The sequence below is a fragment of the Parambassis ranga genome, chromosome 21, assembly GCF_900634625.1.
Source record: "Parambassis ranga chromosome 21, fParRan2.1, whole genome shotgun sequence".
NCBI classification, from domain to species: Eukaryota; Metazoa; Chordata; class Actinopteri; family Ambassidae; genus Parambassis; species Parambassis ranga.
In genome coordinates this window covers 11,711,910-11,729,794 of record NC_041041.1, presented here as the reverse complement: position 1 = coordinate 11,729,794, position 17,885 = coordinate 11,711,910, and the positions used below count along the sequence as shown (strand labels likewise).

The 17,885-nt window shown below is 41.4% G+C and overlaps 1 protein-coding gene across 2 annotated transcripts in view; it reads right to left on the bottom strand.

Annotated features, from left to right (window-relative positions):
• Positions 1–17,885, bottom strand: part of LOC114426098 (obg-like ATPase 1) — a 35,925-nt gene continuing 18,040 nt past the window's right edge. For both annotated transcript variants that reach the window (XM_028393258.1, XM_028393259.1), the window contains 6 exons: positions 16,492–16,572; positions 16,089–16,186; positions 6,336–6,476; positions 5,700–5,796; positions 2,662–2,784; positions 1–452 (listed from right to left, as the gene is read on the bottom strand). In XM_028393258.1, coding sequence (XP_028249059.1) covers positions 351–452; positions 2,662–2,784; positions 5,700–5,796; positions 6,336–6,476; positions 16,089–16,186; positions 16,492–16,572 — 642 coding nt within the window. In that variant the 3' untranslated portion in view covers positions 1–350. The remainder of the gene's footprint in view (positions 453–2,661; positions 2,785–5,699; positions 5,797–6,335; positions 6,477–16,088; positions 16,187–16,491; positions 16,573–17,885) is intronic.

The following is a 17,885-nucleotide window of genomic DNA, read 5'->3' as shown; positions in this document are numbered from 1 at the left end:
TGGTTTTGTCAAATGTTTTATTGAGTGTAGACATCTGGGCTACTGTAAAACATGCATTATCTGCAGAAGGGGGAGAGGAGCAGGTGGCATTGTCCCCGCTGTCAGCTGTGTCAGTGCTGGCACCCGTGATGGAGATTAATGAAGTATCTGGAGAGTAATATGCTCCTTCAAATGCTGCTACAATTTGGAGTGGGGGGCCGATCCTGATCTTAAATAGCAAAGCTGTCAGAGTTTACCTGTGCTTTGGCACTGATCCTACAGAATGGGAAAACAAAAAAAAGAAAGTGTGGAAACCAAAATATAAAAGAAGGTAATGATGCAGTCGGTTATATAAACATATTGTTCTGGTGTCACTTTTTCTTTGGTGCGTTAGGTGCATTAAATTTGAAAAAGATGATGTCTCCATCTTCAACAATGTAGTTTCTTCCCTGTTGTCTGTATTTTCCAGCCGCCTGTAAGAGAACAATACAACAGCTGAATTAGAATACAGGCACATTGTACAATATACAGGAGGTTTGGAGTCATCTTTCTGAAATGTACTTCACAACTTGGTAACATATTGCATGTACATATCAGTGATATTGTATGTGGATTTCAGACCCCTCTATCTTCCTCAGCAAAGTTTTATTGCCTTTAACTAATGCTTACATGTTCAAATAATAATGGCAGAGAAAACCAAAATTTGCAATGCTAAACAGGGCGGAGAGGCTAGCTCGCCTTCTAAAATGCTTTGTTTGTTAGCTGTTTAGCTGGCTAGCCGTGCTAGCAATAGTGTTCTGCCCTCAGTTTAACTAAGAATGTACATGGGTTCTGAACACCACCTATTTAAATTAACCACAGAAACATACATTTTTATTCTAAACACACTGACTACAGAGGCTTAATGAACAATAAAAACGGGTAATAATAACATAAAAGAGCATAATAACATAATACAATACCACAAAATGTCACACACTTCTTCATCCACACATACATGTTTTGTTCAAGGGGTGCCTGAATCCCCACTGAGTGAATAATCGTCTCTTCTGTCCATTTCAGTTTCACGCACAGGCACAAAATGTTAATAAGTCTTTGATTACAGCACTATAAAACTTCTCAAGGCAACAAAATAAGTTCTAACATTTCTTTTGTGTACAGTAAGTGTTTGTTCTCCTTCCCGGCAAACTCAAAAATAATTGACTTGAAGTGCTAATACGGACAGGTTTATGCATTCTGGTTCTGCACAGTGCACAATTAATTAGAAGAATCAATGTCCCTTTAAAGGCTCAGGAGACCATTTAATCCAAGCTCAATACCACCAGAAACACTGGATGGAGAGGGAGACGGGGGGAAAAAATCAATGGCTATTTGTGATTCCTGAGTATGTATTAAACCAGACACGTCTAACTGGTTCATTTGCACTTGAAAGCAGCCATCTGGAGCAGAAAGCTTGGCTTAAGCAGATATGATTACTAATAATGTGATATCCCCGTACACTGGCCCTATTCAGACAGCCTATTCCCACAACTGGCATTAAATAGCACGGACCTTAATGCCACAGTCAGAAACGCTCCATGTTCTTCTGAGGCTCAAAAAGGGATTAGTAAGAGAGCATGCAGTAAGGACCTGACACTCAGATCTGAACCTCGGATAACAATGCTGAACCCCCCAGAGACCGACACATTTCACTCTGCCTGTACAGCTCATGAAGGGTGGGGACAATACACTGCCGCTGCATTAAATATCAAATATTTATCAAAAAAAAGAGAGAGGCTTTAATAGTAAGGAGATTTAAATGTGTTTTTTTTTCAGTGCTTCCTTTCCGCACTGGTCCCTGTGGGCCTTTTGTGTCACTATAATTACATTAGTTGAGTGTGTAAGTGGGCACATGGAGTTGATGGTGGTGATAGCAACAGCATGGCTTACAGCTGCTGCTCACAAGTGTCAGACATATGCAGCCTTAGAGTCTGCTTTCATTTAATTAACTGACAATTCAATTAAGATATTACAATGGCTAATAAAATGATAACATTCCTTCGATGAGAAATTCTTATTATATTATTGTTTGATTTGAAACTAAGCGAGAAACTGAACATAAACTCGCAAAGTGTAAAAGCTGTCGCTCAGTTATTCACAAATTCACGTTATTAAACGTGACAGCTGTGTGCACAGCTAAAAGGTCAAAACAAACACTAGCATCGTAAAAAATAAAGATATGCAAGTCATATTTCTGTGCTACCCATCCATGAAACCGCCCTTATTGGAGGAATTTCACACTTTATTTAACTTGCCGCTTTATATCACTGTCACATGCCTTGTACAGTGGCTCAGGGATTTGGCAACAGAGAGCTCTGAGCTAACAGCGCACTCTATAGATCTGATAAATGCCTGGTGAGGTGAAGAAGTGCTTCCTCTGAGCAACTGTGCTGAGCCACGAGCAGGAACTACCATCAGCCAGTTAAGACACATTGTGATAAAGATATGCACAGCTGGAGCAGAATGGCAGTGTTTAGAGCCAGAATCAGTTGGCTTGTCAGGAGTGGTGCTGGAGTGTGTGCAGTAATTTCTTCCCCTGAGTAAAGGTGAAGAGCAGTTTTCAGTAGGAGCTGTGTGGTGACTGTCAGCTCCACTGATCACAGGAGACTTCCTCTCATCTCCTCTGGCACCTTGACTGCTCACCTTGACAGCGGTCTCGCTGCCTTCCTCTTTAAAATCCTGGAATTTCATTACTTCCGCCATAATGAAGCCCTTCTCAAAGTCTGTGTGGATCTTCCCCGCAGCCTGTGGAGCCTTAGTTCCTTTCTGTCATGAGGAAGGAAGAGAGAGGACAAATGAATTGTTTTGGAGAAGATGGATTACAGCATGCGAGCGACATGGTGTTTGATAGGGTGATAGCGTTGTGATCACTCTGGGGGTGTTTTTTTTTTTTTCAGTCAGGGGGTATTCTTGCCTCAGTCCTGATTTCTGGATAGCTTTCCACTCGGCTGTGCCCTGCTAGGGCAGCCTGGACACCGATAAGGACCCGGCACTGCTATCAATGCCTTCTGATTCCCATTCCGTAGTGGTATTGATTTCTGTCCAAGCAATCTTGCCTCATTGTGGGTCGCTGCTCGGCTCTCTGGTCATGACAGCAAGAAGACCCAGTGTTGCAGTGAGAGGCCAGGGTGGTGCAGACCTCAGTGCATCAGGCCTGACTGTTGTCACACACACCAGAGTTTGGTAATTCAAATTCAGTTCAGCTTCATTTTAGCGTGGCAGATGTGTTTGATGTTGATGTTTTATACACATTTAAAAGAAAAATCCTCTCTAGAAAGACACAACGGCAGACTGTTGAAATGTGCAATCTATATGCACTAAAATAATGCTGGGTGGAAATGACAAATGACCCAAATAAGTGACGTGGTTGTTGTGTATCATCATGAGTCCTGCCTGTCGACCTGCTATCTCTCTCTCTCTCGCTCTCCTCTCTCTCTCTCTCTCTGCGGCTCCGTGCTCAGAAACTGTTGAGCAGTTTTAATTATGTATATAATCAGGTTGGGGTCAACATATTTCATGCCAAAAGAATGATGCGTATTTAATGACTCTAATACATTACCATCTATTTGCAATCTCATTGACGGAGTGCTTGTGAGTTTAACTACCATTAATCAGCATCAAGGTTTGTCTATCTGGAGAAAAATAGATTAAGGGAGGGATTTTTTTCATATGGTGCATTACAAGAGATCCACATTGTCCTAGTTAAGAGCTATGCAGAGCAGGCTGATAGATAATGGTCACCTCGAGGCTGCCTAATAAAGCATGTTAAAGGACTTAGGAACACGACATTACTGAGTGTAGTTTTTACAATACAAGATGTATTGGCTTAATATAGTTACTCACTGATGCTTACCTGACTAAATGCCCCTCACACACAATCAAGGCTGGCTGTAATCAGTTATGTCAAGGAGGACAAGCATTTTTTTGAGGGTGTCTTTAAAGTGTTTTGAGACTTTTTCTGTAAATAGCAAGGACATCAGTCATGCTGAGACGAGCTGCTGCGCCCAAACCAGGTGATGTCATCAGACTAAAATGTGATGTGTCCTGTGAGAAACAAAGAGGGAGTGAGCTGAGCACAGTCTGAGGAGACACACTGAAAACATTTAGCAGAGTTTGTGTTTAGACTTGTTTGGATAGATTTCACATCATCTACAAAAAAAGCTAATCTGATCAGTTTTGCTATATTGATATATTTTAATTTGATTTATTCATTCATTTATTTATTATGTCTCTGCTTGTAGCTTATTTAAGCTTCCTGAATGTTGAAATACATCATAATCTGTACTTCCTCAGATTTTTTTTTACAAAAACAACTTAAATATTAAATGTTGTATTGACCCTACATAAAAGTAGACATGAAAATGTATTGTTTTGATATTTTTGGCAGGTTAAATCACACACTAACAGTCCCATCAAGTTGGCCTCAGTAATGGGAATTCTTCATAAATCAACTGAAGAATTAAATATTTAAGCGACCACCTTTAGGATTAAATTAAAAAAAAATGTAAATTAAATTTTTTAAGATTATAAATATAAGATGAGAGCCTGAGCACAAACTCCCTGCTGATGCTGTCTGTTTTAGCTGATGCTTAATAAGTATTAACTATGACTTGAATAGAAATGGATGATTATTGCTTTTTCATTTTTAAAATGAGCTGTAGATTAACACACTAAAGACACTATAATGTGTGCTGCCTCTAAACATTCTTTCATTTCTATTATGAAAAGAGTCAAAGAGCCAAAACAAAAAGAGAGAGAGAATCATCCTGGTATCTACATTGATATTGCTTTCAAATAAAGATAATCTATAAGACTCTATTTAAGGAACATTTGTCACTAAACTGTGAATAGGAAACATCCATGATGATCTGCTTGATGACAAGTTCTTTGAATAGAAGCCATTGTGAAAAATCATCCCCCCTCTTTTCAAATGGACAACTTGTGTTTATGGCACTGAAATCATTTGGTATTGAAAACACCTTGTGAAACATCTGATGGGACGAAAGAGTGAAAATTATTACAATGACACAGGAGAAGGTTAAAAGAAAAGTAAGTCTGATGTATTTTTAAACCACCTATATCAACTTAGAAGATATGACTCAGTCAGTCAGAGACCTTATTATAACTGCACTCAACAAAAAACAACAACAACAAAACACACAAGACCAACATGCAAAGCCAACATCTGTATTGATGTAAAAACTGCGATCCCATTGCAGAAAGCTCTTGGCAGGCTGGGATCAGTAAACTGAGACACACAGGGAGGAGGAGCCCCCAGCAAGACCCACAAACAGTCGAATGAAAAGCAACATCAATTTTGGCACAGACAACCTCCGTCACACAGATTAGGCAGGCACAATGCACAGGCTCCTTATCTCCAGCGGCAGGAGGAGGGCAGGCAGATCTGCACAGGATGGAAACATTCTCATGGACGTAATGGGCAAAATCAATTGTTGCCCTCCTCAATCAATGTAGCCCCCACTTTCACTGTTCAGCAGCTCACCAGTAATTGAAGTTATCCTTGGTCTGTAATGACTAGCTAAAGCACAACCATGACAAAGTTGGAAGTGTGTGATATCAGTGAGGGTGCCAGCAGGGTGGAAAACTGTGTGTATTCATTTGTGTGTGTGTGTGTGTGTGTGTGTGCACACATCTGGTACACACCCTCAGCTGGCTCTTACCCGAACGGTCCATGCACGGACCTCGTCTGGTCCGGCAGTGAAGAAGTACTCCAGCTGCAGGGAGGCGTAGCCTGCCTTGATGATCTTGCTCAGGGCACTGGTGGAGAGAAACGTCAGTTTGAATCGAGGGGTCTGAACTGTTTAAGTATTCTTTATCACCACTGATGCTCAGACAAATTTTACTTCAGTGCCGAGGCCTCATTCATTCCAATATAAACTCATTAAGCGAATAAGATGGGTCACTTCGTTCCACATAAGACATTCAACTCTCCAATGGTTTCTTTGATTAATTAGAAAGCTTGTAGACTCATTTAACATTTTTAAGAATTCAGCCCAATGCCTCGTTCTGTGCAGAGAAAATCTGCTGTCACAATTTTTCTCTCCATAGAGGTTTTCACACGAGAACAATAAACCCAAAATGCCCAAGTTATAATTATACCTACAGATGACAGATGACAGTTAAAAACTTAATTTAGAGGAAAACCCTTTGACTGAGTTGTTCAGTAAGAAGAGGGATCCTTTGCTTTATAATGGTAATTACTCTGCCATTTATTATTCTATCAGCACATGCAATTAAAGGAGTGCATGGAGGACACAGCTGATAATAAAGTGTGGGGAGACTGAATGCTAATTAACCTCTGCGTCTTGTGCTCTGTGCAGTACTTCTGCCTCTCCTCCTCGCTGCCGTCCTGTAGCTGGCTCTCCAGTCCGCCGCTGAAGGGGATGACCAAGGCTCCGGGGTCATGACTGTCCACCCACTCCTTGATTTTCACCAACCTGATACAAAAAAAGGAGAAAAACACAGGAGCCACATGATTCATTCTAGGACCTGATTAATGTCAAAAGTATTTGTTATCTGCTGCATATTCATGAGATCAGCTGGACATACTGCACTCCAAATGTGCCAATTCTTTCTGAGAGTCTGACTTTTTTCTGTGGAAAGTTTTGAACTTGACATCAAGTGAAAGAAGCACAAATGTTCATATGAAGTATCAGAACTAAAACTATGCAGAACGTGTGTTGATTTTTCTCTATATTTGCCATGTATTAAATAACTTTAAGATAAAAAAGGTGATATTATCTATAAAATATCTATGAAAAATGTAATTTATGTTTTTCACCACACAATTATAATTTCTATACAAAAAGAAAATTCAGTTTTAATGGAGCAGGTAGCTCCCAGCATTAAGGTGCAATAGTGCCACCCACAATATTTTGTCAAGCAGATACACTGATAGATTATAGTATTTGTTTTAACTTAACAGCTCTATTTGACTTTTAGCAATGCTCTTACAACATCCTGAAACACAGCAGTGTAAAAAGCACCTTTCTTCTGAAATGTGGTGAAGTAAAAGTACAAAATAATTCCTCCACCTGCTGAGCATCTACACAAACATTTATTGTACATCCAGGAGGGAGAAGAACCACTAACCACTAAGTGTTTTCTTACTTATGTCTTTGTCATTCTCGTAACTGCCTGTGCCCCCCCCCTCCTGTCTTCCTGTCCAGCAGGACACCTGACATTGCAGGACAAAGATATCCTCACGCCTAATGGTAACTTTCAGTCAGAACAATACGAGGGAGTTAGGGCAATTATGAGATTAGCCCCGCAAGCTCGGAGGCTGGGATTGGACAGATCTCAAAGAACAGCATCACACAAATCCATTTTCACACGGTGGCTCCTGGGCTGGATTGATTCTAAAGGGGTCCCTGTCATTATCTGTAATCCTAGTTTCCTGTTTAAAGCCCATAAGAATCAAAGACTGGGAGGAACCCGACCACCTCAATACCACATCTATTCCAATAACAATGTCACCGCTTTATCACCTGCAGCACCATATCACTGCTCCTACCTAATGATTATCAATATACAATATATGACAGGGTAACAGCCGCGAGGAGAGCGCAGTTTAGCTTTGATTGAATGTTTTTCGCAACAAGTTAAAATAACACTACAGGGTACATTTTCCTCACATGCCAGTTTGTCTGTCTGTTCAGATGCACAACCTAATATATCCCTTTCTGTTTGCACTATGTATGCAGAGCTGTCGTTAGACTGCCACCACAATAAGGTGGTAACCAGTGTTGTACCAATAAAGGACAGAAAAATAAAACACATTTAGTCAAAAGCCAGAAAAAAAACTGAAAACATAGGAGATGGCAGGCGCTTCGAGAGGGGAAAAAAATCCAATCTGAGATAATAACAGCTGTAGTTTGTCACTTTTAGCAGCACAGCTGTCTATTTGGTGGCACGTTATTTGCATTCCTCAGGTATTGCGTTCTCTACAGGCGGTTGAATAATGATTCACAAATCACTCTCTCCACACCAGTCAAGGGCTGTGATCCTTTGAATAGACCATTGTACCTGAGACTGTAATTGGTGAAGACTTGACAGAGCTGAGCCAAGCCAGCCAAGTAACAAAGAGGCTCTTGGTGGAAGGCTGAGGGATGATTTTAATAATGTGAAGCTGAGACGGAGAACGTGAGCTGCAAATGAGCACGGGGGTCTCTGGGTCCTCGCATTGAGTGACACGGGACCAGACAAACACCTTGCCACAAGAACATGAAACACCCCCTTCCCTCAACTCTAGAAACAAAGCACTGTCAATTAAGAGCTTTGATGCACCGTCAACACAGCTCCCAAAACCAATTCTGTCAACTTCACCGCTGTCTGCTCGTGCCACTTTGCAATTTGTATTTATGTCCCTTCCAATTATTTGTGTGAAATTTTACATGGATGTGTAAATTTAGAAAAATCTTTATGTAAAACACTCTTCAGCTTTTCAGTCACTGTGAATCATAAAGGCTATTCCTGTAAATCATCAGAGAGCACATCACATCTTGCTTTGTTGTTTTAATGCAGGTTTACTGATTATTGTTTATCCTCCACATCTTTAAAGGAAATAATTAACAGCATAGTAACATGTTTTTCATAGAGGCCTCATTTAAAAAGATTTTGCTCGTACAAACTAAAGAAACTGAAAAAAAAAATGTGCGTCTGTGTCTTGTCAGTCTTCCATTATGTTCCAGCACTGAGTACCATCTCTCACATGCTCGGTTAATAGAAAGATTCAGCACTTTCTGCTCTTGATATCCCTCTCTGAACAAATGATGCCTGAAATTTTTATTCTTTTTATAATGGAATTCCAATGGCCTCTGCTGCAAATCAAGTGGAAATTTTTGCATATCAAGTGGGAAAAATTAAATGTTAACCACGTTTTAATGTGATTAAGGATGACAGGGACATTATTTCTGCTAATCATTCACCAGCTTGAAGGCTCAAACAAGGCTACAGAACAAGCCGTGTTTGTGCCTTTCCCTCCTGCTCCTGATTCAAAGTGTGAAATGTAGTTCTTTTATAAACTTTTTAAAAATCTAAAGCATGTGCACATTATTGTTTTTTTAATCGTAAAAACAAAGCAAAATGAAAGCAACATCTGTTTATCTAGAAAAATGGCTGCTGTGTTACTGTGTTATGAGCTTTAGTTGTATTTACAGTACATCTAATTTAAAACACAATATATTGCAAAATGACAAGAGAGGAAAAAAAAACAATTGGACCTTCCACAACAGACTGGCTCTGAATAGAGATGTCCCACAGGGGGCCACCCTCTGCAGCTAGTCTATTTGTCTTTTTGTGTGGGAATCCTGAGGGGGGGATAATTCCTGTGTTTCTGCATGCCTCAGGCTTCCCTGGGCTTTGTCAGAGCTTTGATCTGCTTAAACGGCTCAGGAGGGGAAAACAATGGGAGTTTCTAAAGAACAGGGGCAGCTACCTGAGACAATGACCCGGGCCTGTGTCTGACACACACTCATACAGGTTGGCTTCATTATGAGTGCTGAGCCAAGTTAAGCCTGTAAAAACGTGGGCCATCACCTCCAGTTTGAGTGCTCCTTTCAGATGCAATTGAGTGCTGACAAGACCTGAGGAGTAATCCGATATACCTGCATCATCCACACAGTCCGATCACTGACACACCCACAGGTGGAGGGGCCCAGCACCTGAACGGGGCATCTGTGCACATATCTTGGCAGCTACTGGCACACACTCATCAAGTAATAAAGTCTCTGTTTTTCCTCAGGTTGCAGGGATAGGCAACCTAGGGGGTTAGGATGCTGCGGCACACAGCATATACTAACCCCCCTCCTCTTTGCCTCCTCTGTGACGGGAGAGAGAAATGAGAGGTATAAGCTCATGTTGGCTTTTGAGGCTGGGAAGTCGGGGGCTCTGTGGGAAGCTTTTCATCCTCCCAGTGGTGAGCTCCTGAGCGACAAGAGTGCAGACGCTCTCTGGTCCCCGTGGCCGCAGCCGGATGGAAAGGCATTACACATCAGCCTCTGTAGAAAAGAGGAGATCTGACACACACACAGACGTATACACACACTATCACCAATATGATCAACTTCTTTCTATCTTCAAAGCATTCATAGGCTGGAGGAAACAGAACATGGTGCACGCACAATGGGAGCAGCTTTAATTAAGAGCATCATCTCACATCGTGTCTCAAACAAACCTTGAGGGTGTTCTGGTAACAAGCTTTTTTTTTTTTAAAACAACTTTCCTTTCTTTGATAACTACACCCATTAAATCTTGTGACTTTAAATGTTTGCACATGACAGACCAGAACCATCAGCTGCAGTTTTGTCTTTAAGATGTTGGCTGAGAAGACATTATCAAAGATACAATCTTGTTTAAGGCTATTTCTGTAAGGATGAACAAAAAGAAGAAGAGGCAAACATGAGAAATTCAAACAGTAACCCAGAGGAGTACATTCTGCATCACCCAAAATAATTCTCTATATGGGGTATCCATGCTGTCATTCATGGCAGTTGACTGGGCGAGAGAAAATAAGGGGGCTGGGGCAGAGTGGGGGGAGTCATCAAGATGTGACAATTGTGACAAGAGCAGGCAAAGTGTAGCGCCGAAGAACACCACACGGATTTCTCCATCTCTTCTTTTTTTCCGGGATGACAGCTTAATGTCTACCACATGCAATATTTATTCTCATCGTGTGTCAGACTGTCTAGCTGTCCTAGGGAGTACAAAGAATGCCACTTATTAGAATAAAAGCAGAAAGAAGGTAATCAAGGACATATGTAACATCAGCCAATCATGCCCCCTTCCAATCCGACATCTTTTTTTCTTTCCCCCCATTCATAACAGTTCAACAATAATCCTGATAATAAGCGTTCAGGGGGCTGTATGTGGCAACACTAAATTCATTTATTTGTCTCATTAGAGTGAGCGAGGCTGCAGGATACTCACTATGGCATGTGTTCGTCTAAACCGCATACAGTATCACAAAGATAAAAAAAAAGACATTGCTCAACAAAGCCGAAGCTATCAGAATGTATCATTAGACGGACTTGATGTTTCTTTTATGGCTGCAAAATGCCAAACTGCAGGCATTACAGGAGAGCTACTCCCAATGTGACTCTAGCAAAAAGCATGTTGCACTGCTGCTATGCTGTCTCAATGTATTATGAACTATGGAGGACTCGGTCAGTACTTATCAGGCTTGGGTTTGGCAAATGAAGGGACAGATTTTAGAGACTCCTGCTTAAAAAAATATCGTATAACTATGTGTGCCTTTTACTTTCTCATTACAGCATGTGGTGTTTGTCTGCCTCCACACGTCACATTCAATATCACAAAAGGCCCCGTTTAGTAAAAGACCTGTGAGTGAATGACAAATGTACCCGGCTGCCTCCTTTATCATCCTTTATCATGATGGTGATTACATTCTCATGAACATGACTGAGAAGAGGTTAGACTTATAAACTGTATAGTGCTGCCTCTTCCTCTTATTTGTTGGACTGAGGGCAGACTAGATACTGTACTATCAGCCTGATGGTAGCATGCTATTAGTTATTGTCATTATGGATTTTACTGTCAGATTCTGCTGCTAATTGTAATTTATTTTCAGCATTCTAAAGTTTTTTTAAACTAATAAACTTTCAAAGGATTCAAACAAAAAACAGAGAAAATCTGTTTTAGTCCTGTTTGGGATGTGTCTACTTACAACAACAGCAGCTGTGTCTCTGCTACAGATCACATCAAACACAATGGGGTGGCATGTTACATGTCAACGGTATCCTTTCATTACCTGTTCAGAGGACAGTCAATAAGCGGGTTAACTGAGCCGACAGGACTTTACATCTGTTTCAGTTTTACTATACAGCCTCTCCTGTTGTTTTCTCCCATTGAAAGCTGGATGAAGGCATCCATTAGGACTGACTGTGGGCAGTCGGGTACACATCTTACCACGGGAAAGTGTTTCTCAGGATTCCACACTGCACGAGGAGAGAGCGGATGACAAAATAAAAAGGAGTATGTGATCGTATATGAATCTCCCACAAGGCTTTGAAAAGTGAACTCCCCAGATAGTAGTTCCTAAAAACTTGGATGGAGCCAGTGGTTTTGCACTCAATAAAGTTTCAGTTGTGTTTATGGGAATTATGGTTTAGAGTAGCTGAAGTGCAGTGACTGGCTCTCTCACTGGCTCTCAGTGAATCATAGCAGTCTCCTCCATCCTCAGTTTTTTTCCCCCTTTAGTCTAAATCCTGATGGGTACTCACAAAAGGCTGGCTGTGTGTCAAAATGAACTGACGAAAGAACATGCATGCAACTTATTACTGGGATTTAAAAGCAAAAGAGGAGCTAACAAAATACAACACTAACACTGAGCAGATGAAGGATACTGTCCCTGTATTATAATGGTGTGATTCAAAACACTGCCATCACTGACATGCTCAGGGCTTCCTTTACTTTAATTGTCAAAGCTCCTCCTACAGGCAGACTGGAGTATCAGACTCAGGAAGGATTATTTCCTGCCCCTCAGCTCCTTCTTTAACTGTTCCTCAAACTTACTGCCAGAGACATTACCTCATGTTCACACTGCATTGTTTGGGTCTATTTAAATTGCCAGTGCAAAGATTTAAACAAATTACAAATGAATTTCCTCCTCTTTCTCTTTATTTTGTCACAGAATATGCAGATATTTGAACAAATATAATTTAATATATAAACATTTAAGCTAAAAATGTGTTGGTGCTGTCAAAAAATGCACATTTGAGCACTACTTTCAGGCAATATTTGATATTTCAATATTTGATTTGGTCTCTAAGTGCGTATGTACGACAGTGCGGATATCAGTATTTTAAATAAGCAGGTGGAACACTGTTTTGTTTTATTAATTGCTTGATAATCAGATTAGATAGATATAGAAATAGATCATCTTATCAGAAAATTCGCAGTGGTCAGTCTCTTTAATTGAAGTTGTCAAATGTGAAAAAGATTTTCTGATTCCTACAGTGGAAGAAAAATAAAGTGAAATAATTGTTGTAGAAAGAAACGGTGGCAACTATTTCACACTGAATGTCAAATAATAAAATATTAGAGGATTAAATCAGTTTAAAAGGGTATAATAAAAAAATCTATACTAAAAAAAGAAGTGCACATCCTCATACCTATGCAACACACACACACACTTGTATACAGGCAGGCAAACAGACAGACCCACACACAGAGTTAATAAAAGCTCCAAGCGATGGTACCCTGCAGTTCTTACACTCACCAGGAGAACCCACACGGCAGAGGCACTCACAGACAGGTCACGCTTGCTGGTTTCCTTAAAGGTCAACTCATCTACTTAAGAGGCACCAATTTACTTTAATGCACATTGTCCAAAAGAAGAAGAGGAAGAAGGAGAAAAAATAGCAGAGAAAAAGACAGAAATGACAAGGAAAAAAACACCACAGCATAGCAGGAATACTCTCGAGTGTGTCATTCCTCAGTTCTCTGAGGACAATTAAATGTTTTTTTTCTGATATCAGACTTATTAGAAGAAATAATGAATGGCTGCTTGTAAAATAAACAGTCTCTCAGATGAAAAGTGAAAGATGCCAACACTGGGCAGACTGCTGCCACCACATCATCAACAGCACTCTAATGACCTTCTTTAACACACAAACTGCGGTATTTGGCGCAGAGAAAACAGTCTCAGCTCACTGACGCCGAGGAAAGAGGAGAAAGCCTCTTGATAGACTCTTGTAGATGCCATTCCCTATCACGCAATGCCTCTCAGTCATAAACACATGACAAATGCAGCCTTAATCATTTTTTACGAGCGGGGATGTGCAGGGGGCAGTGCATGGCTAGAGGGGAGAGGGGAGCGGCGAGCAGCAGGCGGCCCCCTCTGCACAGAGGAGAGGGCTGTGTGGTAAAGTCTCCTCTGGAACATCACTCGGCCAGCGCGCCTTTGATCTCCACACCGCAATTACACCAGCATCCAAATGAGCGTGGAGTCGCCTCTGAAACAGACTTCAAACATGCACATGTACGCATTCTCATACACATACACATACACTGTATAGGATTGGAGCCATGTGCTCCTCTCAACAGTAAATGATGTACTGTCTCCAGCAGTGAACCTGGGGATGAAAGGAGGCCTTGCTCCTCGTCTGATCCTTCCATTAATGATGGCTTGCTAAAGCTAATACTGTGTATTCTTGTCTAAACAAGGGCAGCTTGGTATGTGGTTCCCATACTCCAAACAGGATGATCTTGGTTAACAATGGAATGTTTCTGGAGGTTTCATAAAACCAGTTTTGTGGCTGTGTGTGTTAATGGAAGGCGCAACAGTGTCGCCTCTATAACATGCTATTTAATGTGCGTTAATGCGTGGGGCATGTTGCTAAATTTAAAACCCTGAACCTTACTTTAAACAAAACACCTCAAATACAAAAACAGTGCAGCGAACTGAACCTGTGAAATGGTCTGAAAAAGTGTCTCGAGAGTGAAACAGATAAAATTGGCTTATTTGCCTCATTCTACGATTCCCCCTCTTTTCCTCAACACATTAAAGCTGAGATTGCAATTTGTCTTGCTGTTTGCTTTGAATAGTCCTTAACCGTATCATCATCTCAACTGTGCTGGTGGAAAAACACGGGAGCATGGCGACAGCCAAATGGCAGTCTGGCGTCTCTGTAGCAGACTAGCTGCCATTAGGGCTGAGAGCAGCATTTATTGTACAATTAGGGCCAGCTAGATCTACCTGTAATCATCTCCATACAGGTGTGAGCTCCTCTCTGGACAAGGGAAGTGACTCATCACTTGTCAAACATCAACACTTTGATGTCGGCATTGTTCATCACGGAGCCCTGAGGCCACCTGAGCACTACTGTTTGCCTGTTTAAAACGCTCTGAGATTTATTGCATTTCACACAGTTAAAAACACACACACACACACTCACACACACACTCACAAATGTGAAAAACCTCTCTTCCTACTGATGACGGATGTTCCACTTGCCATGAATCATTTGATTTATGAGTTCTCTTCCTCCTCCCTCTCTCTGTCTGACACACATACTTTCGTGTTAGGAAAAAATTTAACCAACAGTCATAGGTAAACAACTTCCCTTGTAATACAATGCTGCCAAGCAAAAAAAAAAAAAGAAAGAAAAAATTTTTTGTTAGAAGTGACACCACAAGCCTTAGAGGCCAATTGGAAAAGTGTGATAACAATCCACAAGTTGGTGTTATTGACAAAACAGCTGTAGTGTAGAAAAGTAGCCCTTTTAGATATAATGGATGTCTAACACCAGCCTTCTAGATCTGCTCTCACCGTGGCCAGTCACAACATTACTATAAAAAGTGTTTGTGGCAGAGCAGAGGGCTGCACACAGCAAAGAAGTTATGCCAGTGCATTAAGGCTTATGTTTAGTCCGTTCACATTATGAGTAGTGTTGTTCCTGCAGTATAAGTTGTATAAATCTCTGAAAAACATGCATGTGATCACTAGGAAGCTCTACAACTGTGGGAATTTCATGGCTGTAAATTGATGCTTGTAAAGCAAAAGTACCAACATGTGAAGACAATATCTGGAGCTAAAACAATTTCACATTATATTTAAACAGTTCTATGATTTATTGGTGGACTCCAGACGATATTAATCACTTGTTTGGCTTCAGACATACATAAGGCTTGTTGTTTTGTTGTCATTTAAGGCCTCCACTCTCTTTGATATCATATGGAAATGAGAAATTTTGATGGAAAATAGAAACCATATGTTAGTATGTGCTTAATGAAGTGCAGGGACTGGAGGCTGGTTGAGGTTTTGCAGAGCTGGATGTTGTGTTAGAGCTTTCTTAGTGCCACCTCCAGGCAGATCCTCTCACAACGATATGACCGATTGTGTCAGCAGGAGACCAGAGTCAGTCTCACACACCCCGCACGTGAATACACAGAAGCATGCACACACACTTTTCTCTGTGGCCAACTGCAGACAGAGTCAAAGTTATGGAGGAAATTATGCACACAAGTAGACGGAAAGCTCTTTAGTGAGTGCAGTGAATCTGCTCCCGCCCCTTCTGCAAAGCACTTACCATTTGTTCTTTCTCCGAATGTAGTCTTTCTCTGAGAGATTAACGAGGTAGATCATTGGTTTGGATGTCAAAAACAAGTATTTGTTTAACACTTCGATCTGTGGAAAAGACAGAGAAGGCGAGTAGTGAGAACCCACAACTTTCCAGTCTTTGAGGAAGGCACAGCACAGAGACAAGTGAAGCCAAATCAAATTAGAGTCTGGTATATATGGGCACCATGGGGAGCAACTATGAAGCCTCCAAATCAAGATCAGCATGGCCAGATGTCATTAGCTTGTATTAAACTAATGTTAAAAAAAAAAGCAAAAACAGAGGAGGAAGCAGCAGTTGTACTTTTAGGTCATGTGAAAAGCTAGTGAGATAAATCACATTAAGAAATCTGACAGTAACATCAAAGCCATACCTCCTTGTCGTTCCAGTCGTGATTGTAGCGGACGTGTTTCTTTTCATCCACAACCCAGCTCTTTATTTTGCACATAACGTCCTGTTTGGGGTTGAAATAGAATGAACAAGAAGCCATTAAAGGAGATGAAAAAGAGTACAAACCCAGCAGGGTATGGGGTAATTATTTCCTAAATGCATGGCATCCTGATGCCAAAATGAACAATGGCTTTTGCTCGCATTCAAGCAGGAGTGGCCTGGCTTTGACAGGGATGGCATGCACAAGACCCCCTTCCCTCCTTTAAATCATGACAAAATGCCTTCTGGGGTGTCTCTCTCTTGGAGTCCCAGCTTCATACATCCATATTCCATCGGGACTGTTTAATGAAAAGGACGGAGAGAGGAGACAAAATTGGAAAAAGTGGGGTACTAATTGGAAGTTGGTTAGTAAGGTGTAAATTATTGGTCCTTCCTCGGGCACATTGCAGAATGTAGTCATTCTGAATGAGCACTAGTGAGGTACAGAGCTAATTATTCACTGTTTCTTCTGGAGAAAATATTGAGCATTTCCAGCTCTGTATGCCACATTCATTACCGAGGTACTTGTGGGTTGAGACCACAGGCAAGACTGGGTCTTGACAGGATCTGGAAACGGAAAAGGGTGGGAAAATGGGAGGGAGGTAGTTATAAAATTTGTAATAAAGAAATTGAGCCTATTATTGTTGATCCAGCCCCACAGAAATTAGCGGAACACATTCTTTTTGTTCCTGTCAACTTGACCTCCCCCTTCATATAAAAACTCCCCCACCCCCTGCAACACTCCCCCTACCTCCTTTTCCCTCCCCAAACCCTTGCAGCACTTCACAATCATACTCCCTTTTGAAAGAACTGAGGAAAAAATCCTGCCAGAGCCTCAATTACACAATGGCAGAAAAAGCTCCACACACTGACCCCCAGCCAGCTGCATTCACTCTCTGCACATCTCTCTCCACAGGAATTCTAAAGGCCTTTTAGTCAGGCAGCCAGAGTGCAGCCAGCGGGAGAGAGCGCAGGAAGAGCTGCATACACTCCGCCCGCGCCGGCCCAAGTCTTCACAGAGAGATTAATCATCTGTGAAATGGAAACAGCAAACGGCCAGTGACACAGGCTGAACCCGCTCCAGGTTTCCCTCATCAGCTCGCAGCCGCCGTGCAGCGCTCCTCTAACAGGCAGGTGTTAATAAAAGGCATATAGGTCCCACAGGGGTCAAACACATACGCTTGCCACCATGAAGCGCCGCTGGTGGGCCGGTTTCTTATTATTGTTTTGTAAGGATAGGGATTTTGAGGATTCATGTGGACAAAAGCAATGAAACATTGTTCTTGTAAACACAGCACCAGCAAAATGGATTTAAATCTTATGAACAATGCATACATT